This window comes from Rhinolophus sinicus, chromosome 3 (genome assembly GCF_057876585.1).
Source record: "Rhinolophus sinicus isolate RSI-liver-muscle chromosome 3, RSI-T2T, whole genome shotgun sequence".
Classification (NCBI taxonomy): Eukaryota; Metazoa; Chordata; class Mammalia; order Chiroptera; family Rhinolophidae; genus Rhinolophus; species Rhinolophus sinicus.
The window spans coordinates 91,938,340-91,965,010 of NC_142503.1; the positions used below are offsets into that span (position 1 = coordinate 91,938,340).

The following is a 26,671-nucleotide window of genomic DNA, read 5'->3' on the forward strand; positions in this document are numbered from 1 at the left end:
GCTCTGCAGCCCTCCACACACGTGTGGGGTCTGGTGACCACATCTTGGGAAGCTCCGATGCAGTGTTTCGTTTTTAGCACTGATTCTTGGTGTAAGGAAAAAGTTGTCTAAGTACGGAGAAAAGGGTAGCGCTGCCCTTTCGGCTCTCCTGGCGCCCCTGTCTCTGTCCCCAGGCGCAGGTGGACCTGTGCTGTGGGGCCGCTACGTGGGTCAGATGTGCGTATCTTATTATCCACCTGCCGCAGCAGAGCAGGAGTTCCTCGCCTCTGGGTCCCAGGGGTCTGTGACTGCACCCGGCACACAGCACGTGTCTGTCAGTGTTGGATTAATCCGTGAGTCAGTGTGCCAGAATGTGTGGCCATCCCTCTGCGTCATCTGATGTCATTGCTTGTAGGACTCTCACAGCTACCATGTCCCATCCCTTACTGAAAGGTCTAAAGAGCACCATTCTTGGAATAGTAGCACAGCTTAAGAGCCAACACAGGTGAGGGTGCAGGTGGAAGGTGGCTGATGGCTGTAGCTGGCACCATCCCTAGTCTCACCCCCACCAGCTCGAACCATCGCAGGCAGCTCTGTGAGGCTCCGCTGTGCTGTCTCGCGTACTCCTTCGAACTTCGCCCAGGGCAGTCCCAATGCCAAGTGTAAAAGTACCAAATGAAGGGTTTTCAGATTCGTAATTCTCAGGACATGCAGCCAGGTTGCTGGTTCAAGCCTGGAAAAATTTACTCGGTGGCCCTGGAGATCCCCACCGTCCAAGTGTCTCCAAAGCTGTGTGAGGGGCTGGGCAGGGCAGGGCCGGGTGAAGACCACTCAAGTCCTTCTGCTTCTGTCTTCTGGAATTTATCTTAGCTTTGATTGCTAAGTTAGTCTGCCTTCTTGTGTTACTCTTGACGAAATGAATGCAGAAGCTTCTTATATACTAGTGATCTTCAATATATGTCATTAAATGCAAAAAGCAAGGTTCAGACCCTTGTGTTTAGTATGCTATGTCTGTTTGTAAATGCAGAAAAATAAAAAAATAAAATAAATCTCTGGAAGGAGATGTGGGGACAGGGAAGAGAGGCACTCTTTCGCTGTAACCTTTTCTGAATTGTGAACATCACATTAAATTAGAACTTACTTAGTCCTTCTGTAGCCTAGCTCAGAATCACCAGGGTTAAACAAAAAACGCCCTTCTGAGCCATCTTTGTGACTGTGTGTATCTTTAAAGCAATTTAAAGAGGGGACTTTAGTTAAACATACTTCTAAGCCCCATGGAGAGAAGGTAGAGTGCGCAGGGGCCAAATCTGGGGCTTGCCTGGCTCTCCTTTCCATTGAACAGCAGATCCTCGGGTGAGTCGCTTAACCTCTCCTGGCCTGTGTTTCGTGTTCTGTGATCGTGTCTGCCTGCCATGCGTTCCGAGGAGTCGTTCGGCATAAAGTGCTCAGTGGTGCCTATGCCAGGGTTCAGGGAATGTCAGTCGCCATCATCACCGCTAAAGTCTCCGATACCCTCCAGTCTGGCTCCCGTTGGAAAGCGAGCAGCTACCACGAATACAAGTGGACTGCCACTAAATCTGTCTCTGCTGTTTGCTATTAAATAATTAGCTGTGTTTATAGGAAAAAATAAAATTGAGAGGTTTTGTTACTACCTAACCAGTGCTATTATCATGAACACACATGTCTACACATTTCATGTGCGCACGGCTGTGTGTACACATGTATGGACGTTGCTGTTCCCCCTGGACGAGCTCAGTACCGTCCACTTTGTGTGCTATACTTTTTTCTTTTGGCTTGACATGGTTTCATACAGTTTTTACAGTGCCTGCTTAGCTGCTGAATTGTCGTTTTGATGACAAAGTCTTATTTTCTTCTCTTGATGAATTCAAGTTTATGTAACCATTCTTGATTTACAGGCATTTTGGTTATTTTGTTTTTTCACAATGAATTTTTGTTCAGAAAAATAAAATATTTTTCAGAAAGAGAAATCATTAGGGGAAAAGAGATGCAGTTGTGAGGCTCCTTAATTGCTTTGCCGAGGGGTGAAGCCATTGCAATGACAGCAGGTGACAGCAACAGGTGCTGGGGTCTCTCTCCCTGCCCCCACCCCAAATTTCAGAGGCTAAACCCAGGGCCAGCTCCAGTCTGGCCTGGGGAACAAATTTGTCTCATCTTCTCTACCAAATCCAGAAAGTGAAGGGCGAGCTGCTGCGATTTCTGCTGTTCTCTCTGCCGTGCTGAGAGATGTTTAACTTGATATTTGTTAGCACAAAACTCAGCATTTTCCCGTCTGCTTATTTACCCTGTGTGTTTCCTCATGTCCTATGAACACAGGTACAGTGGGAATTGAGTAGTAATTCTACATGCGTTCGGATTTTAACTACCCACTCACATTTATCATTACTTTTACTTTTCAATTGCTTTTCTTGTCATATGTGTTTCAGTGATTTTCATTGTCCAGAAGAAGTATTATATATATGTAATTATACCATAATATATATATATATGATGGAGTCTACCAGCCTCATCATTAATCATTTTTAATATGGTCTCAATAATAGAAAATGGTCTTTCCTTCTGAATCCATTTTCTTATTACTGTTTTATGATTTATTATATCTTTAACCTGTCTGGAATTTATTATAGCATATAAGGTAAGATACACGTATGTCTGTATATTATTATTCTTTTTAATATGCAGTTTGCCCGGTAGTAGTGATGATTCCTTCTTTTACTGTTTAACATTTGACAAATCAGATGTAAATAATTACACGTATCTCTGGATTTCTGTCTGGAGTTTCATTCCATTGATCTAACTTTTCATTCTATTAGGTTGTTGCAAACGTAATTGCGATTTACAAGGTTAAAAATAATTGCAAAAACTGCAGTTACTTTTGCACCAACCTAATAATAATTACCATACTGTTTTAATAATGTCTCTTCGTTTTCTGTTTTGATATCTTATACAACTAGTTTGCTGTCGTTGAGGGGTTTTGTTTGTTTGTCTTCAAAAGAAAAAAATTTGCTATCGTGGTCAACTGATTTTTCTTTTTCTTTCTTTACTTTTTTTTTAATAATTTTTTATTTTTCAATTACAACTGACAACTGATTTTTCTTTATGTATCTTGTCATTTTATCAGGTTTTATAAGTCAACTTGGGAAATAAATTTATACTTATTTATTTTAATGCAACTGCAAATAAGAAGTGTTATCATTAGCTTTCTCTGCCACTAGCATTTCGTAATTCAGTTTTCTGTAGCTGGAATTTATACCATGTTATTTTGATTCCCACATGTTTAGTATTTACATCCCTGTTGTAGACGAGATAGATGTTATATTTCATTTTCTGGATATTTATTAGTGGTATGTGGGAGTTTATTGCTTTCTTGTCTTTACCAGAAACATGGAGCTTTGCTGAATTCATGGGTCATCTCTGTTCATTCGCTTCTCTGAATATTTTCGGTTTGATGAGCATGAGACCATCATATTACCCACAAGTAGTGAATTTGGCCCTTTTGTGACAGTCAGAACATCTGATCCTCTTCTTTCACCCCTGTTTTTAAAAGGAGCATCTCTCTTATTTCTCTGTGAAGGATAATCGTGGTTTTAAGTGTCCTGTTCACGGTAACCAAGCTTTCTAGTCACTCCCTCCATTTAAATTCAACTGCGGCCTGGTTTTCAGGTTCCCTGTCATTGGAATCCCGTAAATGTCCTATTCTCGGAGCAGTGTAGTAAGTTTTCTAGTAGGGTTACACTTCTGTATATTCGACTTCTTTACATTTTTATATTAATATATTTTACAGATTTTTTTTTTTGCCTTAAGATTGAAGACAAGTCCAAGCTTGTCGTGCTTTATTACTTACTGTGCCTTTTAGTGTGAGTTATTTCTCCGTAATGTTATTTTGCTGCATATGATATTGTCTACTGTGGCTTAAAGCCTTACCTTAGCCTTTTTTAAAAATCTAGTCAGTCTTTGCCTTTGAAGGGTGTTTCTACTACATTTTGTTAGCTCTGGGGTTTTCTTCAAATATGCATTTTATTTTATAGGTAAATTTGGCCTGTTTACATTTACTGACATAACTCTTCTCTTAACTTACGTTTTTCTTCATTGTTGATACTTTTGCTTCTAATTCACAGTGTCTCTGTCATAAACTTCCTGATCTATTTAAGGATAAAGGACCAAAAAGATTAATTGACTCTGACTGTCCCGATTCTCCAGCCCAGCCTGTCCTGTCTCCTCTCATTACTGAAATTCACTGTCAGATGCAGAACCAGTGAGCCCTTCTGACACCTTCTAAAGAAACCATGTATTTATTTTAAATTCTCTCACCGTACTGTACTGTTATTACATTATATGTCAAGCGTAGCAGCAAGTTACTCTTCCCTACGTTATTAACCTTGGCTCTTCCCTCTGCAATGAGATCCAATCCTTTACAAAATACTCTGAAACTACAAATTCCCACGGGTGAATTCTTGAAAGTTATTTGGATTTTCCCACAGTTTGCTGCTGCCTTCACAAAGCATCTACTACTGTTTAGCAGGATTAGCAACTCGTGGTGAGTCCGTTATTCCCTAGCATACGGCAAACGCTTTTCACAAACTTGAGGTATAGCCGTGCTTGTCAACACATTCTTTAACTTTTCCTAAACTCAGAAATGGATCACTTGGGTAACCGGGGTCCTTCTCTAAGGGTTAAACCTGGGGAGCACCTTCCCCTGTCATTTGAAAAGTGATTGAATCCCGTTTCCTGTCCAGAATTACAATGACATTAGATTTCAGTAATCACAAGCCTCTCTGAGCTGTCAGGCAGTTATCTGCTGTATGTGTCTTCCTGATGGAGGGTCCTCGAGATTGCATCAGCTGACAGTTTCCAACCATGAACATATGAAAGAGGGTTTGGCACGTTCAAAGAGTAAACTGAATTATTCCAAAATGAATTCTGTAATACAACCAGATCGGTGGTTTGTTTGTTTTACTTAAACTTTTCATCACACCTACTTCCAAAAAGTATTCAAGGTGACTTTAATACAAGACACAGAATCAGTAAGGCTCTTAGAGGTGGAACCTGGGAGTTCAAGGGTAGAGTTCCCTGCGGAAGATACTTCGAAGGCTTGGATTTGAATAAAAAGTGCAACTACTTAATAACCTGCTGTGACTAAGACCGTCCATACAGAGGGTTTTTGAAGAGTGCAGTAGTACTGTGATGCCCTGACGTAGCTCGCTTGGCTGCAAGGGAGAGCTGGATGTTGCAATTACCCCTTCTGTTTTTTTCCCTATGTCTGAGGATTGTGAACTTCCTTTGTGGTATTTCAGTGATTAGACAGGATGGAGGGTGTTCTTAAAGATTCATGGCCAAGTCTGATGATGTCAGAATGAAGGGAAGGGACGGTCTTTGTGGGGCCAGCAAGTCTGGCCCCGTCTGAGTTGTTTGTCTAACACTTCACAAGTAGAATAGGAACCGCTGAATTATTCATTTTCAAGTTGCCCTAAAACAGGCACTTGCTGCCGAAATGCAGACGTTTGGTGCCAGTGAGAGGAAGAGGAAGGATGCTGTCTTTCCTCTGAATGTGCTGCCGCCCTCACTGCCTTGTTCTCCAGTGTCACTTCCCAGTAGAGCCCGGTGAAGAAAACCACCGGCTGTCTTAAGTGCAGGGCAATTGGGGGTGTGGGGGGTTGTGGCCTCTGAAGCCACAGGTGAGCTCAGCATTTAATTTGCTGGAAAAACACCAGGCGGAGAGGAAGATTTGGAAGGAGTGTTAGGTTTAAGAGGGGCTGTGTGGTCAGAAGGCCCCCTGGTGTGGGTGTGGTGGAGGAGACCCGGGCTCAGGCCCAGGAAGTCGACCTTGGCCTTGGGCTTGGAGGTAAGGAGGGGGAGGGAGCTGAGAGTAATAACTTATATGCAGTCGGAGATCTTTTTTTATTCTTGGTTTTAGCTTCTCAGCCACCAAACCTTTTCTTAACAGTTCCTACCAAGTAGTACTTAGGGGAGGAAGGGGATAATTAGAATCCCTTACATTTGGGACGAAAAAGCAGGGTTCTTACCCTAGGGCAGCTGCTCTCTGTGGCCCTGAGCTCCTTTGTCACCATGCCATCCTGGGCCTCAGTTTCCCCGCCCGTCATACCTGAGCAGTTTCTCCCGTAAGTCTGCGGTTCCCGCCAGCGGCACCTCCTGTGCACGCTCCAGGAGAAGGCAGTGCAATGCCAGGAATCAGATCAATACTCTGAGCGGTCAGCAGCGTGGTCAGCACCTGTTGGCTGTGGCAGGGTGTTCACAGGGTAACACAGACAAGGAGGGAGACAGCCGGAAAGGCAGTTCCAAGGGAGCACGCACTCAAACAGAGCAAGCGCTGCTCTAGCCCCTGCAAAGATGTGCAGATGGATTTTACGCTAAATACGCAAAGTAGACTTTACAAATACATATTTATAGGTGGCAGGACAGCAGCCCTTCCAAAACGTGTTTTAAAAACCTAAACCTAAAGAAGTAGCATGCTGGGTCCACAGTCTTGCTGGGTTTTCTCGGCTCAAGATTCCCAGAACAGTCTGCAAGCTTCCAGGGGACAGAGGCACCTGCTGAAAGGTGGGTGGGTGAGCCTCAGTTTCCTCCATTGCCCACATTGGGGCAGCTCCTGAGAGCCCCTTTCCTGGTAGGACGAAGGATGGGAGTTGGGTGTCCCCCCAAAAAATCCATTTTCTTCCCATCTCTGTTCTCGGCAGTCTTTTTCTATATCAAAGAAAATATTCATATGTGAGTTTCAGTCACATACTTGTTACAGAGAGATGCTTTTCATGTAGGCTTTTTTCCTCCCCTTTGATGAGTGAATAAATTGACATTCTGAGAGGTTAACTGTCTTGACTAGAGTTTGCCAAGTACTGAGTCTCGGGCAGAGCTGGACTTGCAGCAAGGGACGTCCCTGTCTAATCTGTATTCCTTCCCCAGGGCCTCACTGCCGCCGCCTCCCAAGTGCTTGCATGCTCATCATTCATTTCTGTGCAAACGCAGAATAGCAGTCAACATCGGTACAGACAAGTGATGGAGGGATGCAAAACCACTGTGATGGTCTTTGCTTTTTTTATCACCTCATCATCTTTTGTTCACTTTTTATGTTAAATTTCTAACATACAACAGAGGACAGACTCCTAGATGCCTCTTGTACAGGTTGTGCCATCCTATTCACGGCTGATCCGGTCCCCACCCCCAACCCCATTTTATCTTGAAACTACTTCCAGAATCCTTTCATTTTACCTCTAAATGTTTTAGCTTGTAAAGCCTCACAATAAGTACTCTTCTTTATTAATATAACCACAATACTATTATCACATCAAAAAATAATCTCTTATTATCAATACTTAAGTTTCTACCTACTCAACTACTCTTAAACAGCATAAATGGTTTTATTTTATAAATTTGTTTGAATCACGATCCAAAAAAGTCCACACAGTGCAATTGGTTGGTATGCCTTTAAGTCTTGTTCATTTTATAGATTTCTCCCCACCTCTTTTTCTTTGCTTTGCTGTTTGTTTCTGTGAGAACCCAGTCCATTTGTCCTGTAGTGTGTCCCACAGTCTGAGTTTTGCCGACAGCATCCCCAGCTGTGGTGGAGCATGTTCCTCTCGCCTCTGTAATCCCTGGAAGTTTGTAGTGGAATCCAGAGGCTTGATCAGATTCAGGCTGGAAATTTTCGGCAAAGGCCACTTCATGGGCAGTTGTGTTCTCTTCGAATAGTCTCAGGTATTGAAAATTAGCTGTGACCAGAAGAGACAGCTCTTGATTTTCACGTGCAGCAATAAAATAAATGTGTGCTTGGGTCTTTGTGGCTTACGAAGTGCTTTTCCACTCCATCAATGTTATCCTCATGCTAATTTCTTTGAGAAAGGCTGTATTATTTCTCCCGTGCAGATGGCTATCGAGCTCCAAGGTCTGCGCAAGGTCAAATGACTGAGGCAGTGGGGAAGAACTCAGGTCCCATTTGCTGAGCCAGCCAGGCTCTTGTGGTTCCCTAGACTACAGTTTCCCTGATTCCACCTCTAGTCACTCCGTCCTACTTGTGAGCCCATGGGACATGATTTAAGGAAAGAATAGAATTTTCACATCCAACCCGCTCCCCATTGTTTATAGAGCAACAGTATTAGAACTCTAGAGAATCGCCAAGAAGTATCTAAAGGTTAATCCAGACGCTTACCCCAAGAGGCTTTGGATGGTCTCAGCAGAAGCAGAATGAATTATGCAATCTCATCACCTAATTCTCCAGCCACAGCTGTCCCATGTCCCTGCCTAGAAAAAACTGAAGCCTGAGTGGCCGTCACAGGCTGTTTCTGATCAGACTGAGGGTCACACTCTGGTGAGTGACTGGCCTCCTGGAGCTGCTCTGTAGGTTTGGCACAGGTGGAAAGTTAACCTCACGTGGGCTGTAGCAGGCCACTTGCTTGTCAGCTAGACTCCAATTAAACTAAAGGAGGATTTATTTAAATCATTTCTTATACAAGTCAGCTAAATAGTGCGGCAAGAAGGGGAATTTTCTTCCCATTCGAGATTGAAAAGATGAGGCTTAACGAAAATTGATTTTAATTGTTCCTGTTGCATCATTTAAATTTAATATGGTGGTCATAAAAATGAACAAATTGCAGTTAATTTCTGAGCAAAGGTGACATTCTGGCCATTGAACTCTCTTGACGGTTTCATTTCCAACAAGAATAAAAACCACAGTTTCCAGAAGGTTATCCCTAGGGGTCAAGCTCTCCCACTGTCTCTCTGCCCAGGCCCTGGATTTGACCAGGGAAGGGTGGGGCCACTCTGGAATGACACGTTTGATGGAAGGATGTCAGGCAGCTTCACCTCTGCCCTCCACTCCTGCCAAAGCAGAGGTGGCTTCACTCGGCTGGAAAATGAAAGATAGGGCTGGTCATACAGAGGAGGGTTATCAAGAAAACCTTTCCCCAAATGACACCTTCTCCTCTCCTCCCTACTTCCTCTCCCAATCGGAGTTTGCTGAGACCCATCGAGCTGGGCACAGGGATACACAGTGAGCCAGGCCAACTGGGCCTGCCCTCCAGGAGCTCACAGCCGGTAGACAAAAGGAAGCCTAATTCTGGGTCTTTACATACTTTTTTCCCAAGGAAAGTGTTGCCCTCTTTTTCAAAGGCTGTGTAAAGTAAATTATTTCCCCTCTGCAAACACAGCTTAGAGACTCCTTCCTTAAAAGCCATCTCTACAATTTGGCAAGATACCTCTGCACTTTCTGCCCTTTAGAATACCAGCCAGTGACCTGTTACCTGTCCAGAGCAGAGCGGACTTCAGGTAGCACAGATGTTAGTTGGCATAGTTCATCAACCAGTATTTAGTGAGCACCTACTGTGTTCTCTGGGATTAGAGCAGTGAATCAATATGTGAACAAGATACTCTGAGACAGGAATAAGAAGTGCAATAAAAGTAAAACAAGTGGACATTGGGAGCAGGGCTACCAGGAGACCTATCAGCGAATGGCCGCTAAACCTGAGACCTGGATGGTGACAGCAGCTGCCCTCAGCAGAGGGGCAGCCATGGGGACAAGCATGGTGGTTTCAGGGAACAGAGTAGGACTAAAGAAACTGTGAGCGTGTTGACTGAGCTGCAGAAGGAAATTTACATGGGATGCATGTTAATAGCCTGTAAAAGACACATCTGTGAGAAACAGAATAAACCCCAGCACAATGGCGCTAACGAGGAAGCAGTTCTGCACTTAGGCCCCTTTGTTTGAAAGGCTAGTTTGATGAGTGGGAAATAAAACTGGAAGAGGAGTGAGGTGTGCGTGTACGGGAGGAAGGTCTTTCTGTAATCGGCTGTTGACCCTCTGCCTCCTGCAGGATCCAGGCCCACGGTGGGAATGACAGGGTCCTGACCCAGAAGACACTTGGTTCTAACTGGAAGGGAGGGAGCTTGAAGGAGCTCCTAGATTCCACCGAGTCATCTAAGGAGACTGGATTTGAACACTAACCCCATGGGGATGCAGGGAAGGGAAGGGTTAGTCCAGGCAGAAGAGGCCGCAGACCTCATGGGAGAGAAGTGCTGAGAGATGCCGGCGGGGCCAGGGATGGCAGAGGGAGCTGGCCTAGGGGACAGACACTGCAGGGCTCACCTGCCAGGTGAGGGCATTTAGACTGTACAGGTGGGATACAGGTTAAGGTTTGCTTAAGAGTAATATCATCAAATCTGTGATAGCTCACTTTGCAGAAAAAGGACATGCTTTAAAGGTGTTTTGTATGACTTCATCTGACAAAGATAAGACAAAATAAAGGCCAATCTCACATATAAATATTTATGAAAAAATACTAAATAAAATATTAGCAAATAGAATTTAGGAGCACATTAAATATGTAACACACCACAACCAAACAGGGGGCAAATAACTGTCAGTATAATTTACCAGTTTAGTGGGTCAGAGGAGAGAAACCATTTAATTAGCTCCATAAATGCTTAAAAGGTACTTAATGAAATCAATATCCATCTTTTATTAAAAAGTCTTAATAAAATAGGAACAGTTGGATATTTCATTAACAAAATAAAAACATACGTATTTAAAGGCCGAAATCAGGAACATGCTTAACGGTGAAACTTGCAGTGCATCGCCCTGGAAGTCAGACGCCAGGCAGGGTCCTGTCTGCCACCTTCACTCGATGCTGCTTCTGGAAGCCCTGGGCAGTGCTGGCGTCCAGCAGAAAGAAATAGGACACATAAAAGGGGCAGGAAGAGGCCAGCCTGGCATTATGTGCAGCTGAGGGCACAGGGTGCCATGGAAGCCCCAGAGAGCAACCACAAAGTCATCGCAGAAAGGAGCAGGCACCCACCGCACTGTGCTTTCTTCCTCTGTCCAGAAGGTTCTTCCTCCCTCTGCCCTGCAGACTCGTCTTCATCCTTCAGGATGCAGACCCGCGTCCTCTCCTCCTCGTGTTTGCAAACCTTTTGTCCCTGGTTCCAGGCTGTCACTATACCAAAATTACTTGGGTCCCTTCGCCCCCCTCTGCCCACCACTGAGAAGGCAGTAGCAGGGTCCCTGCCCCCTTTACATTCCGTGCTATTTGTGCACTGTGACAACTCCATCTGGGACGTTTGTTTCCCCTCCACCTGTGGCACGTAGTAGGTGCTTAGTAGGCATTGAGCAGAGACTGCCCCAGCCCCGCCCCAGTCTGTGGCCCACACCCATTAGGGTGGGCCAGTTCCTGTTAGAGAGGGGGCACAGTGACACCTCCCCTGGGTACAGTCCTGCCCTGGCTCACATGGGACTGCACATTTCCTCGCCATGAGATCAGACTTCTGCACTGCACCCACTTCCTCATCTGTGTGCCTGTGCGCGGGCAGAGGGGGGTACCTTTCCTGAGGACCCCGACCCCCATTTAAGGGGATTCCAGACCCATAGCGAAGAAACCTTCCTCAGCACCTGGCCCCCTGGCCACCTCCTTTTCCTACCTGCTCCTCTGATGCCGGCCCAGTGAGTCCTGCTTCTGTGTCTCCTCTACCTCCTCGTGCTAAGAGAGCCTGGCCTGGTGTGTGCGTTGTCAGGAAAGGTGCCCGCCTTCCTAACAGCTGAGGCCATCAAACGCAGCAACGTGGAGGGGGGAGCTTGCACTTTATTAAACAGGCTGAAGCTTTTTTTTAATTTTTAAAGCAGGAATGATTAATCTTGAGCTATTTCTTCTTTTGATGCGCTGGAACTTTACAATCTAGTATCGAGAGTATTGGCTTTTGACTTGGGTCCGAGAAGACACACTGGTCTTTGAAGGCTGCCACAGACACTTCTTTAACTGCTTGTAGATGTGGTTTGTTTTAACAGCTCCTGGTGGCAGTATGAGTGTTTGGGTATTGAAATATGCACCAGCCTTGCCCTGTTGCCTTAGCACTCAGGAGGCTAGTGTCAAAGTAAACACAGAGCTTCTAGTGTGGATGTCATTTCCCTTCCATCGACCTTGACCGTGTCTTTTTAAGTTCTTCCTAAAAATTGTGTGCTAACGCAGAGAATACCCTGAAATGATCTGTAGGGAACCGATTGAATAAACTCCATATTCTAGGCCAAGCTGAAATCATCCAGTGTTAGAAGTTGGAGCAGGGCAGAATGCAGTGCAGGTTAATAGATCAGTGAAAGCTGTTTTGTCAGCTCATAAAAAGGTGAGAGAACTAAATTTTTATAATAAATGGTTTTGCTGAGCAAACAATATGTGCAGTTATTACAGACTTTGGGAAATAAATGATTTTAGACTAATGTCAGGCTCCAGATCCTGAGGTGGTCGTTGAGCCTTCAAAACGAAAAGAATGAAAAACCTTCAGAATATTGTTGACATGAAAGCATATGTCATTTCATTCATTACTGCACTTTTCAGATAACATTTATAGTTGTAGTGTTAACCTCTGGGTGGTTTTCTGGGAGGGTTCATTTTGTTGGGAGGGCAGGGGCAGCAGTTTGGAGAGAAGTGAACTGAGCAGACTCAGTGGGAACGTGTGCTGAGGTGAGACCATCACAGGCGCTCGAAGCCCTCGCCATTGTGGTCCTGGTCTGCAGTGCCCGTGGCTGCACTGCACATGCTCAGGAGCCCTGGTCATAGTTAAGTATCTTGCTAGTTCTATGCTGGACATTTTAAAAAGCCTTCCCTTTGAAAAAAAGAATCACAAGCCTGCAGACTTTTAAATAATAATCTGCACTGTTCCTTGCCCACTGAGTCCCTGGTTCTCCTTCTGTGGTTTCTGGTTCATTCTGTGAATGGGAGCTGCAGCCCCTCTGGGCCCTGCTGTCATCGGGATACCTGGTGTTGAATAGCCCTCTTTACCAGCAGAGCTCAGTGTTGTCATTGTCATTTGAAAGCTTTGGAAATATGAGAATTGTTCTCATAATGAAAGGTAGGTGCTGTAGTTGTTATCACATTCAATATTTTGGTCAGTTTAACGGTTGCTTAGTAACCAAAGTTAAACCAACCTCAAGATGGAAAAACTTGAAATTCATTTCCAGTGATTGCCTCACACTGTCGAGAAGGCACCTTCCTGTTTAATTGTGACTAATTCTTTATAAGTGACTTGAAACCTTTTCGAAATGATGCATAGTTTTCTAGATATTAGGCATGCTAATGAGCATCCAGAACCATTCACTATCTGAGAAGGCTCTCAAGCCCACCCAGGTCCCCTAAATCTGGCAGGATCGGGACATCACTCCCCAGCCCCCACGGGTCCCAGCCTTGCTGATCCAGCCTCTGGTGAAGGCAGGCCCCTGGCAACCCCTCTCAGTCTAGCCTTGGCTTATGTCTGACCCTGTCCGGCCCCTTGGCCAATGGCAGGACCAGGCAAGGATTGAGGAGTGGGTACAAGCAGGTGAGGATGGGCCAGCAGCCCCCATCCTGTGGTAGAGGCAGCCACACTTCTACCCCTCCTGTCTGGACCCCAAGACTGGGGCCTCCCAAGAATGAAAGGTGAAGCACTGGCCAGAGGCGCCTCCTGGTGGCGCTGTCAGCAACTCCTCTGGACCGGGGGTCCTCCCTCCCCTCCGCTTCCTTCCTTCATTCAGCAGAATGCATTGAATGCCTGCTGTGTGCGTTTCTTCTTCAATTCATCCTGAGAGACACACAGCAGGGCCTCCCTCTCTGTCCTCCCTCATATATGCTGCCAGGAAGAGTAGCTGGTACCCCCCCCCCCCCCCCCCGCCCAAAGAGAACATCTCTCTGGAAGACAGACCCCCAAACCCAACAGTGTGTGTGATTGATGCAAACCAGATAGGCCACGAGTACAAAATAACCATGAAAAATATACTCAAGGACACAAGGGAAGGAAATAGCAACGTAAAGCAAAAACAAGGAATAATTTTAAAAAGAATGAGGTAAAAACAACAGGTATGAAGAACAGAAAAACAGAACAGGAGCAAAAGAGAAAAGGTAAATTACAGGATGAGCACAGCTACAGTTGAATCAAGTTGAAGAGCCATCCAGAAGGCAGCAGGAAAGGATAAAGAAAGGTTGAATGATGTGGAGCATAGGAGTAGATGCGCCAACAACACCCAAATGATAGGCGTCGCACACAGAGCAGAAGAAATATTTGAATGACGAAGATAAATTAGCCAGAATTAAAGAAAAGTTGAAGGGCTCAGGAGGACTGTGGGGACAGAGCCCCAGAAAGTAGTTTACAGGCTCTCAGCCTCACGTGGAAGGGTGCTGGCTCGGGTAGTAGATGGCCGTCAGCTGTGGCCACTTAGCCAATTGGCCGCTAATATAACTGCTGCGGCTACGGAGGAGAGCCGAGGAGAGTAGAGGAGCAGAGTGGAGGAGAGTCGTCGGTCGGTTGGCAGAAAAACGGACAGCAGGTCGCACGTCCAGTGAACCCAGCCTCCAGTGAGACCATAGTGGTATGACTCCCCTACCTATGGCTCCGTGGGTGTTCCTTTTTGGCCTCACCATATCCTGCGTTCTTGTGTGGGGAGCGGGAGCAGAGACCCCGCAGGCCTTGCACGACAAGGACCCAACAGGAGAGATTAGGAAAAACCCTCACCAAGACACTTGCTTGGGACCTCTGCTCACGCAGCCAGGCCATTCCCCACCTGCAGCCAGCTCCCCTGATCTGTTCAAAACTAGAGGTGAGACATCACCTGGAAATCACGTTTCAGGTAGTCAGCATCTAAGCATTTCCGTCCTTCTCTTGTCAATGTGCGGCCCTGGCAGGATCTGCGGAAGCCGCTGGGTGCTGGCCCCGGAGCCCCCGCCCAGGGCCAGGCAACTTGCAGGTGTCAGAAACATTCATGGAACGAATCAGTGAATGAATGAATGATGCCATTAGCCGAGGAAGTTTGCCGTGTATATCTGGACTTTGTAAATACATATCAATAACTGAGTATCAAAGTTCAAAACTGTTTAAAAGTTGTGATTTGCCTTAAGAAAAGTGTTCACTTTTTATTTCATCTTGTGTCCAATGAAGCTTGCACTTGAGCACGTTGTGAAGGTGGCAGCTTCCTGTCCTGTCAGGCATCCTTTTCTGTCATCTTGCAGACCCTGAACACATTTCATTATTTTCTTACGCTTTGTCGTCATTAGACTATCGTTTTTGGTGCGGCAGGTTTTCTATGAGCTCTTAAAGGTTTCCATTTCAGATGATGCGGTGAGATGTTTCGTAATTTAAGCCGCCCCTGGCGCACCCCCTTGCACCCGGCATTTCACTGCAGAGGCCCAGTTGGGGTGTTTGTCTTCCAGAGACACTGCTTTCTTCACAAAGTCATCCTAAAAATAGCTTCATTTAACTAGGCCATTTTATGAGTTGTTTCAGACTTTTCTCATACCAGTTTGAAAGCAGGATACTATTTCAAACAGATACAATGAGCCTTGAACCTGATCACAAGGCATCTGTTACCTGCTCGCTAGGGCTGCTGGGCGTTGATAAGATTGCCTCAAATCGCAGTGTGCGTTGAAAGGCTGGAAAAGCCTGGGGCGCAGCAAACAGCAAAAACCTATGAGCCAGGACCTGAATATAGTTTGTCCAACACTCGGTGTTAAGGGTAGATGGTTAGCACCAGAGAAGCAGGTTTTAAGGACAGAAGAACCCTCCAGCCCGGCCTATCCCGGTGCCCCAGGCTGGCCCCTCACTGGCAGGACAGGCTGCGTTCAGGACTCTGGCCTCTAGCCCAATGCCAAGCCTCAGGGATGAGGGCAAAGAAGTCACACAGACAGGAGGGGGACCGTCTGGGCTGTGCTACTCCCTGAGACTGAGCCACTGGGAGGATTTGGGGAGGCGGGGGGGAGGGGCGGAAGGCAGGGATGGTGTCCCAGGAGTGGAGGGTGATCTCTGCAGACTGCACACACAGGTCGAGGCTGTTTCGCAGCCCACAAGTGGTGGGAGTTGTCAGAGCACAGGGCTGTGGGGGTGGGAGGTGGGCCAAGGGGGGAGGTGGCAGGAGCCTCCCTGCAGAAGGGCCAAGTGTGCAGCACTGAGCCCTGCAAGCAGCATAGAGAGCTCAGGTTCACGTGGAGTGGGAAATCAGAGGCCCCCGCCCGAGTGGGCCCTGAACTCCACTGTGGTGCCTGGCTCTACCATTCCATCCCACCCTCCTCGGCTGCGCCGCTCCGTCAGCAGGCGATCAGCAGGACCGTCTTACAGAAGTCGGGACAGTGACTTGCCCAGGGGTCTGCTTCTAACCTCCCGTAGGTTTTGACATTAACTCTGCCCTTCTCAATAGGATTCTCAGCGTTCCTCTTTCTCATAAGTTATATGTTGGAATGATATTATTGCCTTCAAATTACTCAAGAAAGTACTTTTAAAACAGAAAATAAGAGGGGGGAAAAGCACCTGGAAACTCCCTCTGTATGAGCAGGCCAGGTGATGACAGTGAACTCAGGTGGGTTATAGAGCAGACGACATAACCCGCCAACCTGCGTTCCCATCCTGCCCGCCACCTTCTCGTGGTTTTCTCGGTCCTGACAAACTTCTACTCATCCTTCAAAACCAGGTTACATGTCACTTGCTCTGAAGCCTTGTCAGATTCCCTCCCCAAGGAGAATTCATGTCCCCCTCCTCTGCTTTCCCAGAGTCCTCTGCTCAGAGCTCTATCCAGTCTCTTGGCAGGACACTGTGTTTTATCTTTTTATGGCTCTCTCCCTAACGAAAGTGGGAGCCCCTCAAAGGCAGCCGTCCTTCCCCACTCCCATGCAAGCCCCCCTTCTCCTGATGGGCAGTGGTGCCCCTCACCCATCTGTGTGGCCCCTCTCCCCCAACGCTGGGAACTCTGCCTGGCCTGTGTGCCTGTGGGTCATTCTGCCCAGTGCAGAACCGTGGACACCCCTGAGCCTGCCTTGTTGCTGACTAATGTGCACTCTCTCTCACCTCCTAGGGCCGACGAAATTGAAATGATCATGACGGACCTTGAAAGAGCAAACCAGGTAGGATGTTTGATGGCTTCAGGCATAAAATCGCAATAGCGTAGCCATTTCTGCCTTCTTGGAAGATGCTTCTCTCTAAGTTAGAAGGCCAGTTATTCTCGTATTTTTTTATGTACAACTATCGATGTTGACACTTTTCCTGATATCATGAGAAATACACAAAAGGTCACAGACATTATTTCCTCAGCAGAGTCTTTGATGTGGTCCCAGATACCCCTGGTGAACATCCACTGCAAAGGGACGACTTCTCATTCCGTCTCTCAAACACCTGCCTCTGTTCGCATGGCAGCCATTATGCTGTAGAGTTTATACTGACAAGTTACACTGTAGAAAAGTGTTTATCACTCCTTCCCTGCTGAGTTGAAGCCACTTGTCTGGAAAGGGCTCCCAGCTGACAGGCCCCTGTTGGCTGGTACTTAGTTGGCACAGATGCCTTGCAGGAAGTATCCAGCATAGTGTCCAGGCACAAAACAGGCAGACAGTGTTGGGTGCCTCTGCATACTTAGCTGCCTGGAAAACCCAGCCACCCTACAGACTGCTTTCCTTCCCCAATGGCTCCGTAGAACAGTAAAACATTTTGCTTCAGCAAATGGTGCTGCTGTTTGGCAAAGGAAGAGGTCTCCCCATTTCTTTTATTTATGGATAGAAGCAGCCAAAGCTGTGGTATTTCTCAGCCCCAGAAAGCCACAGGCTATGGCCGTCCCCTACTCCGTTTTACCGCTGGGCAGCCACAGGCACAGGAAAGCTTAGTGGTGTGCCTCAGTGGTCCAGGCAAGCACAGCTTTATCCCCACAGGCTAAAAGCCCTTCCTAGATTTGTGGTCTCTGCTTCCCACCCTGCAGGAGTTCTACAGGGCACCTGCTCCTTCACTGGCATTGCAAACCCAGACCCTGGCAAATGCTCGGGAAGGAGTGTCCCTGTCTGTTCTTTGGCCAATAAAATCATCCTATAGTCTGATTGAAATGTGGAAGTCAGTTTATGTGTAAGAATAATCCTTGCGGATATCTGGATTTCTTCTTTCTTTGAGGAAAACTTTGTGGGTTCCATGTTGCATACCCAGACTCACCACTGAGGATCCTGGGCCCGGTCCATAGCAGGTGCTCAGTAGGGATGCATGGAATGAAGACCTGAGATAACTCATTACATATTAGTTATCCTGGTAATAGGAAGAAGAGCTGTCAATTCTTGAGTAACTGATTTTGTGCCTGCCTCAGTTCTAAGCACTTCAATGAACAGAGTCACTTAAACCACACTGCAGGCCGCTGAGGTCGGTGCTATTTGGATTCCCAGTTTACAGATGAGGAAACTGAGGTCAGCGGCTAGTCGGTTGCAGAGCCAGGACTGGAGCCTGTGCTCTTCACCAGCACCCTGGGGACGACACTGCAGAACAAAGGGCCCCTGCACCTCTTTCTCAAACTGCCTCATTTCCCAAGTGCCGCGTCCACACGGCTCCTTGCTAAGCAGCGCTGCTTCATTTCACAGAGGAGCTTAAGCACTTACTTACCCTTCACGTGATAAACTAATTTACTTTGGTCCCTTTGTTTTCACTCAGTTAGTACTGCTCAACTTTGCAGAGACCTGAACTCAGCAATAGTTACTGGAAGGAGGGGTTAACTTTCTCTGTCACACAATTGCGTTTGCAATTCTCACATTTTCACCCTCCCCCAAGCCAATCGTGGGGGTACCTCCCCTTTTGATGGCACTTTGGGGTAAGTTCTGGTTTGTTAGGCAGATAACCTTATTCTGTGAATATCAAGTGTACTGGCTCAGGGGCAGCTCCCAGGTACTGAGAAGTCTGGCAGAGTTGATGTATTTCTCAAAGGGCTGAAAGCCACTTGGGTGAATCTCTCCTAGGAGACACCAGGCAGGACCATAGAGGAAGGTGCCACCTTCAAAGTGACAACTCGATTCAGGTCCCAGCTTGGTATTTCCTGGCTGTGTGGCCTTGGGCGAGTCTCTTAACTACTTATATTGCTCTTTTTTAAAAGAAAAGAGAAAAAAAATGATAAGCTTTGAGGACATTATGCTCAGAGAAATAAGCCAGTCACAAAAGGACAAACACTGTATGACTCCACCTATATGAGGTCCCTAGAGTAGACACAGAGACAGAGAGTAGGATGGTGGGTGCCCGGGGCCGGGTGCACGGGGCGGGGAGTTGTTTAATGGGGACAGAGTTTCAGGTGGGGAAGATGGAAAAGTGGAGATGGATTGCACAACAATGTAAATATGCTTAATACTGCTGAACTATACGCTTAAAGATGGTCATGATGGTAAACTTTGTTACATGTATTTTACCATAATTACTTTTTTCTTTTAATTTTTTAAATGAGAAAGGGAGGGAGGGAATGATAACTAGTACTTCCTTTGCAAGATTGTTTTGAGATTTAGAGGTGAAATGCCTGGCTAAGAAGTAGGTGCTTCCATAAGTGTTCATTGTAGAGTTGCTAAAGAAGCACAGATTTGGTGGAAGAATTATGAACTCCTGCCCGAGGGAATGTCAGCATGGTGGGGGTGGGGAGAGGCCTCAGAGAGTTCTGACCAAATGACTCAGGGTGAGTTAATAGCCTGATGCGGCTGCCAAAAGAAATTAATGCAACCTCAGGCTGTGTTAATGAACATAGTTTCTAGATCGAAGGAGGTGGTGATTCTGTAATAATTAGTCCATCCCCGGAGAATTAGAATTTATCTTGGAACCCACACTAAGGAAAGTGGGTACCTAGAGTGCATTCAGAGTCCCCTCCACGGCCAGGACATGGCCTAACACTAACACAAGATACCAGGAGGTTTGGGGGCATTCCTAATCTTTGGAGAGCAGGAAAAGAAGGCAGAGGGATTTGACCAAGCACCAGACGAATAATTTCAGGAACATGGGATGTTAAAAGATTACTAAGGAGAAGGCCTAGGGTGGGGACGTCATGAATTCTATCCTTACAGTTCCCCAGGACTGGCCAGGGGCAGGAGTCGGGCCTTCTCATGGCCAAACGTGGAGGCTGGTGGGAGGGAAGCTTGCTCTCACTTCTGGCTCTGGAGGTGCCCAGAGCTGCCACCGACGGGAGTGAGCTCCCTGGCACCAGAGCTGTGCAGGCAGATGCAGGCCACCCACTAAGGGTATGAGACGGGGTAAGACACAGAGTGAATGGAAAGAGGAACTGAACTGGGTGACTCAGCGGGTAGACTGGACAACCCAACAGGGAGAACAACTCCCAGGTGGACATGAGGGCGATGGTGTTCCAGGCAGATGCAGAGGGACCTGGGGGACAGCGGGGCGCCAGGCCATTCTGTAAAGCTGGAACCAGGGGGTGCAGGGAGGGCGAGTGGGCCCATAGCAGGGGATCCAGCCAGGTGTGTGGAAGACCTCGTCCTGAGAACAGTGGAGAACCGTGGTGGGAGTGAGACCTCCGAGTTCAGTTCTAGAAGGATCCTCTGGCTAAACATTGGAGAACGAATGGAAGTGGAGAGACCAGAAGCCAGGAGAGCCGTGAGCAGCTGTTGTGATCTATCGGGGCAAGGATGGCGCGGGCCTGAAATGAGGCCGCCCCAGTGCAGAGGAGGCAGAGGAGGGCTGGGCAGCAGGACATGTACAGGGAGCCGCCCCGCGGCGCGGGCACAGCCAGGCATCTGCTTCAGCCGCCTTTCCCATCAGGGGAAATCCCCAGGGGGAGCAATTTACTAGTTCACTGGCATGTAACATTATTTTTGCGCTAGGTGTATAGTCAAAATGTTGTACCGAGACCTGAAGCTCTGTTTTATCGCTAAAGCACTTGTGTTTCTCTTGTGGAGAAGTGGAAGGGCCGTCCGAGACCGACCGTCGGTTAAGTCCGGTCTTACTTACACCTGCTTGTTAAACTTCAAGGCACTTGCGTTAATATTCACCGTCTTAATTGGTGACAGTAAAGTTTCAGAACTTTTGAGACTTCATGGGAAATAAGAAACCACAACTGTGTGCTCCACAACCACATGAAACCCTGTCTGTGGCTCCGTAGCTCAGTCAGCGTCTCTGGCTGCGCCCTCCGTCAGAGCTGCTCTGATTTGAGCCGCAAGGGCACAAAGCCAGAGCAGGGGCAAGAGTGCCTCCTCCTGCTGACCTGCCTGATTCTGAGGAGGAGACGGCCCTAGCAGAAGACCCTTCAGGTTGACGTTAAGTTGGAAACCACAGTTTATCTTCATCGAGGAGAAGGAGCCAAGAGTGGAGAAAAATGCAAAGGGCAAAAAGAGCTCAGAGCAAAGGCGTGGCCTTTCCTTTGACCAAGGTTTCTGTGTTCTGATGGGGAAGGATGGCTGGGTTTGAATCTCACGTCTCCCATTTCCCACCCATGAGCAAATCCTCAGTCTCCCAGTGCCTGTTTCCTCATCTGTAGACTGAGGGTAATAATTCACACCTCTGAGAGCCCCCATTCATCCAGCAGAGGTTTGTGAGCAGCTCCCGCTGGATTGTGGCCCATCCACGTGGGCACTCGTAGGTGCTGAGGGGGTGCTGGTTTCACCTGAGGCTCCTTGCCACTAGGCGAGCCATGTCCATGCCTCTGGTCACCCCGTGGGTCCCCTGCGATCCTTGGTTTCAGCATGTAATAAATTGGGCTCCCAGGTCAGGCGGACCGGCGAGGACTAGAGAGCCCCTGCAGCCACCCGTTGTGGGGGGAGAAGCATGACTCAGGCTGACAAGCACCATTTATATGGGTGGCCTTCATGTAGTTCTAGCTTTCAACCTGGCTGACCTGAGAAAGAAATCCCAACTGATAGGTGTTGAATCCCCAGAAACACAGGCAGCAGATCTAAACGGGGAGTTTGGTTGCCAGCAAGGGCCAGCGTGGGACACATGGCAGTACGTTTCTTGGTAGAGCTTTCTGACCTCCCTCCTGCAGAATCACTGAAGTGGGCTTACCTTCGGGTTCTAGCTCCTTCTTTGCTTTCCCTGTGCTTCCCACATTTACCCGCCCTTCTCAGAAAAGTACAAAAGTAAGCAGCCACCAGCTAGGGAAATCTCCCAGGAGTGCAGCTCAGGCTTGGCAAAGCACTGCTCTCATCACGGGGTGGCCAGTGAGTCACACCGGAGCTGCCACCCGCTGCCTGCCAGACCCATGGCCCTAGTCGCCAGGCTCTGCTTCTGGAGGGTCAGGGAGGGGGAAGGGACCCCGTCCATGGAAACAAAATTGAGTGTGTTATAGCAGCCACATTTCTGTGTCTGGGGTTCCAGATCAGAAAGCAGCACCAAAGCTTTCCACCTTCCCCAACTGATGCCTGTTCTAGAAACATGGCTTTATCTGGGTGGACTGTGGTCATCAGGAAGATGGAGACCCTGGGAACAAGTGAAACTGTGGCACTGACCCAGCACAGCACCCCTTGCTTCCTGCCTCAGCTGCCAAAGATGAGGCTAAAGTTGTAACTACAGAATCTCTTTCAGCCACTCTCAGGGTTGTTTTTATTTTGAATTGTTCAGCTTTGTCCTTGTTTAGCTACACAAACCACCTCAATTCATTTTGTACACCTCAACTCTGGGTATAAATCCTAAATAAGTCATAGAAGTCCTACTAAACAATCACAAAGTTGCACTAGAGTAACCCAAGTCAAGCCAAATGTGATAAAAGGCTGACCACCACCAATAGGCCACAGAGCTACTCTGTACATGAATTTGGAAACTAAAAAAAGTATAGAAACTCTGGAGAAATTATGCTGTTAAGGATGAAATCATTAACAGCTAGATCCCTTATTCAGTGAACCATTGGCCTTCGAGGAGACACGCTCGGCTGCAAACAGCTAAATGCCCACATGAGATCCTGGTCGTGAAGCCACTGCCAGGCCTGGCCAAGCCCCCTGGTTCCAGAGCACTTCGCAGAGGGGCGGGCAGTGACGCTGTGCCCTGGCTGCTCCCAGAACAGCTCCCCACCAGGCTAAGAAATGTTTTTCCTGGTCAAAGGGACTAGAACGATGTCAGAATGCACCCTGTTCCTGGCAAAGTCATGGACATATTATGCCCAAGGGTTTAGCTGACTAGAAAGCAAAGAGCAAACGTCTCAGTAATTTGACATGTTTATCAGAAAAATGTGGAGTGGCACATCTGAAAATAAAGTGGGGGACATCTTTTTTACTCAAGAGGAGACTTTCCTGCAGTTAGCGTGAACCAGAAATCACCCCTGCATCTTGGCTACACCATTCACATCGCTGCCTTTCCTGGCGGCTGCTTCCAGATTCTGTTAGGAGCAGAGAGGGTGGGAGGTGGCTGCTTGAGCACAGACAGGCCTGGCCAGGAGCCGTGCGAGTTAAATTGAGTGCAATTCCAAGAGCTCTGGAGAAGCCGGCCAGGCAGCCACCACCACCACCCTGGGCAGAAGTAACTGCTCTTAGAAATACCCTCATTTGTCTGTATGCAGAGCAGATAGGTTCATGCTGCTGTCACATCATCTCTTATGGCTGCCAAACCCTTCCTTCATACAGCTAGATTGATCAGTGAGTACTGGGGCAGGCTCACTTCCTGTTTCTCTTTTTCAATCTTTCTTAGCAATTAGTAGACACGTGACATCACAGCACAAAATGAGGAAATACATGAAATAGCCCTGCTTAGCCAGGCTTCTCATTAATCTTTTCTATTAGCAGAATGTAAGTCTGGTAGAAAGAATAAGCACAATTCCTCTCAGTCCTCATGCCCAGTGTAAATTAGCTACTGTTTCTCACCGATTCTAGAGTTTCGTCTCAGTTGTAATTGTAAAATCAGGGCAAGCCCATTAATAAAACATTTCTGAATGAGCTCTGTGTACAGGGCACGTGGCAGATGTTAATCCTTGCGAGGCCCCTGAGAGGAAGGCGATGTTCCCATTTTAGAGATGGGAAGATGCAAGCTTAGTGAACTCAGTTAAGTAACTTGCCCTGGTCCCTGTGTCCCCAAATGCCCAACTGCTGCCTGCTGTACCATGGTGCCCTCTCTGGTGGGGGGCACGAGAGTGACGCATTCTCGCTGTCCAGTGGCAAATCCTGATTTGCTATCCGGTGGCGTTGGTTTCCTTGGCCCGGAGTTACATGCAGATGATGGAGACACCCACTCATTTCTCTTCGGGCCGCCTTCCTGCAGTGAGCTCCATTCCTCCCTGTCCCTCAGTGGGCCGGGGCCACCCTCCCGCCTCTGGCGTGAGATCGGCTGCTAGGCTGGAATGCCAGCATCGGCATTAGAAAACTTTGTCGGGTGAAGGGTTAAATATGTTGAAATAAGCCTGGCCCTCACAAAAGAAGTGGCATTTACACCCTGTACATTTATGGAAATACTTGCCGAAGGAAAACAACCACAACATTGTGTCTGTGTTTAGGAAGAGAATGGCCAGAGTGTCTTTAATTCACTGTTTACCCGTGAGAATTACTCCCAGGAGTAATCCTGCAATAAAATCTTCGTGGTCTATGAGAATAGAAAGAAATTGAATCAAAAGACTCTATTTCCACTTGTATTTATTCAGTCTGGGAAATTCAGTGGGCTGGAGCGTTACTATCAGCAGGGGATTCCTTGCTCCTAGCGTTAAATTACTGTCATAATCGCTCAATTATTTCTTCCTTGTACTGTTTAAAATAAAAATCCATCACATTCTATGTTTTTTTCTAGCATTTATTAGGTTGAGTGTTTAGGAAAATCAATTATAGTCAGTCAGGCATGAATTGATGAATGTTCTTGTAATAATTGTCAGTTGTTAAACTGAATGTACTTTCTCTTCTCACCCTTTTCATTTCCTTCAGAGGGCAGAGGTGGCTCAGAGAGAGGCGGAGACCTTAAGGGAGCAGCTCTCGTCAGCCAACCACTCTCTCCAGCTGGCCTCGCAGATCCAGAAGGCGCCGGACGTGGTGCGTAGCTCGGCCCTGTGTGGACTGTCCACCTGGCGTCTGTACCTCTGTGCTACAGCTGCTTTCTTCTTCTGCTTGTAAACGTCCCTGTGGGCAATAATATCTTAAACAAGACTGCTATCTTGGAGGGGACTGCTTTTAACAATTTGAGGATGGAATTTGTCAGGGTCACAGGAAGAGTTTTGCCAATTATGCACCAATGCTGTGTTCTGTGGTCAGTGACGTCCGCCCATCGTGGAGGTGGAGACAAATCCCATCACTAAAGCGAGCGTCTTCAGGGCTAGGCTTGTGGGGTAGCGGCTGGGGGATGGGTGGAGATCTGAAACTGGCTCTTTGCCAAAATTATGCAGCAAAATTGGAAGTTTGGTCTTCTGAGTGTCTTTCCAGAGTGAGAACGAATTGGTGATGAGCTGGGAGGGCCACATAACAGGCAGCTCCAAGTCTGTGGTCGCCACAATCTCACCTGAAGTGTGTTCAAGAGGAGTGAGACGTATTCTGGTCCTTTTGCCTCTTGATTTTTTTGAGGATTAGTAAAAATTGCTCTTGGCCGGAACTTTCTCAGCCTGATCGAGGCAGCTTTGAACTATCGGATTCCAGACTCCCCTTCAGTGCTGTGTAGTGATACGGTGTGTAGTTAAGCCACACCCCTCGGCTCAAACCCCAGCTCTGTCATGTGACCTTGGGCAAGCGGCTTGACCTCCCTCAGTCTCAGTTTCATCATCCATAAAAAATGGGTTTCTACAAGGGTTCCAGAAATTATTATGAGCAAAGTGCTTGGAGCAAGCCTGATACATAGTACGTCCTCAGGAAACCTCAGCAGTTACTCTTATTGTGGCTGGCATCGTTACCTCTTACCCAGGAGCCCCAGTTTTGAAGCTCAGCTTCGTCACTAGTTCATTTACACACCTCAGGTAGTTAGACTTCCTAGGCCTCAGATTTCTCATGTGTAGAGTAAGGAATAGGTGATCCAGAGATCCCTTCATCTCTGACAGCCTTTGGTGAGTGAACCATACTCGTAGGTGTTATTTTATTTTAAAAAGAGTCAGAGAGCCCTTGCTGTGTGCCAGGACCCATGGTGGGCAGACACTGGGAGAGCAAGGAGGACCGAGCCATGCCCTTCCCAGAGAGAGCGCAGTCAAGTCGGGAACATGCTATTGTAATAAGTTCACGTGTAAGTGCGACATGTGTCAGTTTGCCAGCCATTATCCCACCTAACCCATAAGATGGGGTACTGCTATTTCCTTATATAGATGAGAAAACGGAAGCTCCGTGAATGTAAATCCCTTGCCCCAGAGAGTTTGACCAGCGTAGCCAAGCCGAGCCTCGACTGGGGCCCTGTGCCACCTCAAATGGGGCTTCTAAATGATTCCTCAGGAATAAATCTAAAGCCAAGTTTTCGTGTTACGACCCCTTTTGAGAATGGATTTTTGTTTCCTTTCTTTAAATTAACATTAAATAAAACATGATTTAAGTGTCTCGGGAGACAGAGAAAAGTTTTCCATTTAAGGAACCATCACGTCCTTTGTACTTCATGGACTCTGGTGTTAATTTTACCTGAAATGTCCCCTTGGCTCTGTCACCGTCCCCTCATCCAACTGTACCTGGACTGGACCCAGCGCCGTAGCGGGAGGAAGCCCCCCCGGACGCAGTCAGTACCGCTTCTCCCAGCTCTGTGGTCAGTCCTGCTCCTCTGGAGAAAGCCGTCCATCTAACGTGTCTACACAGGGCTCCTGAGCTAAATGCTTTGATTGAAAGGATTTCTGGCACCATCCTGGACTGAAGCAACCAAAGCAGTTCAGCAAGAAATGGGTGTTTTTGCCGGCAGAGTAAGTTGTGGCTCCTCAGGGCGCTTAAACACTTCACCGTCGGTGAAGTGCAGTGTTTACATGGCACAGGTTCAGGCTCCAGGAGCAGCCCTGCCAGGGAGTGAGCACAGGTAACTGGGCCGCAGGCAAATGTCTGTTGGGCTTGGCTGGCAGAACTCAGCAGGGAACAGTAGAGTCCAT

General features: G+C 47.4%; 1 protein-coding gene across 9 annotated transcripts in view; it reads left to right on the forward strand.

Moving 5' to 3' along the window:
- Positions 1–26,671, forward strand: part of CUX1 (cut like homeobox 1) — a 346,843-nt gene that overhangs the window by 229,237 nt on the left and 90,935 nt on the right. For all 9 annotated transcript variants that reach the window (XM_074328379.2, XM_074328374.2, XM_074328378.2 and 6 more), the window contains exons 9-10: positions 16,799–16,847; positions 24,561–24,665. In XM_074328379.2, the coding sequence (XP_074184480.2) occupies positions 16,799–16,847; positions 24,561–24,665 (154 nt within the window). The remainder of the gene's footprint in view (positions 1–16,798; positions 16,848–24,560; positions 24,666–26,671) is intronic.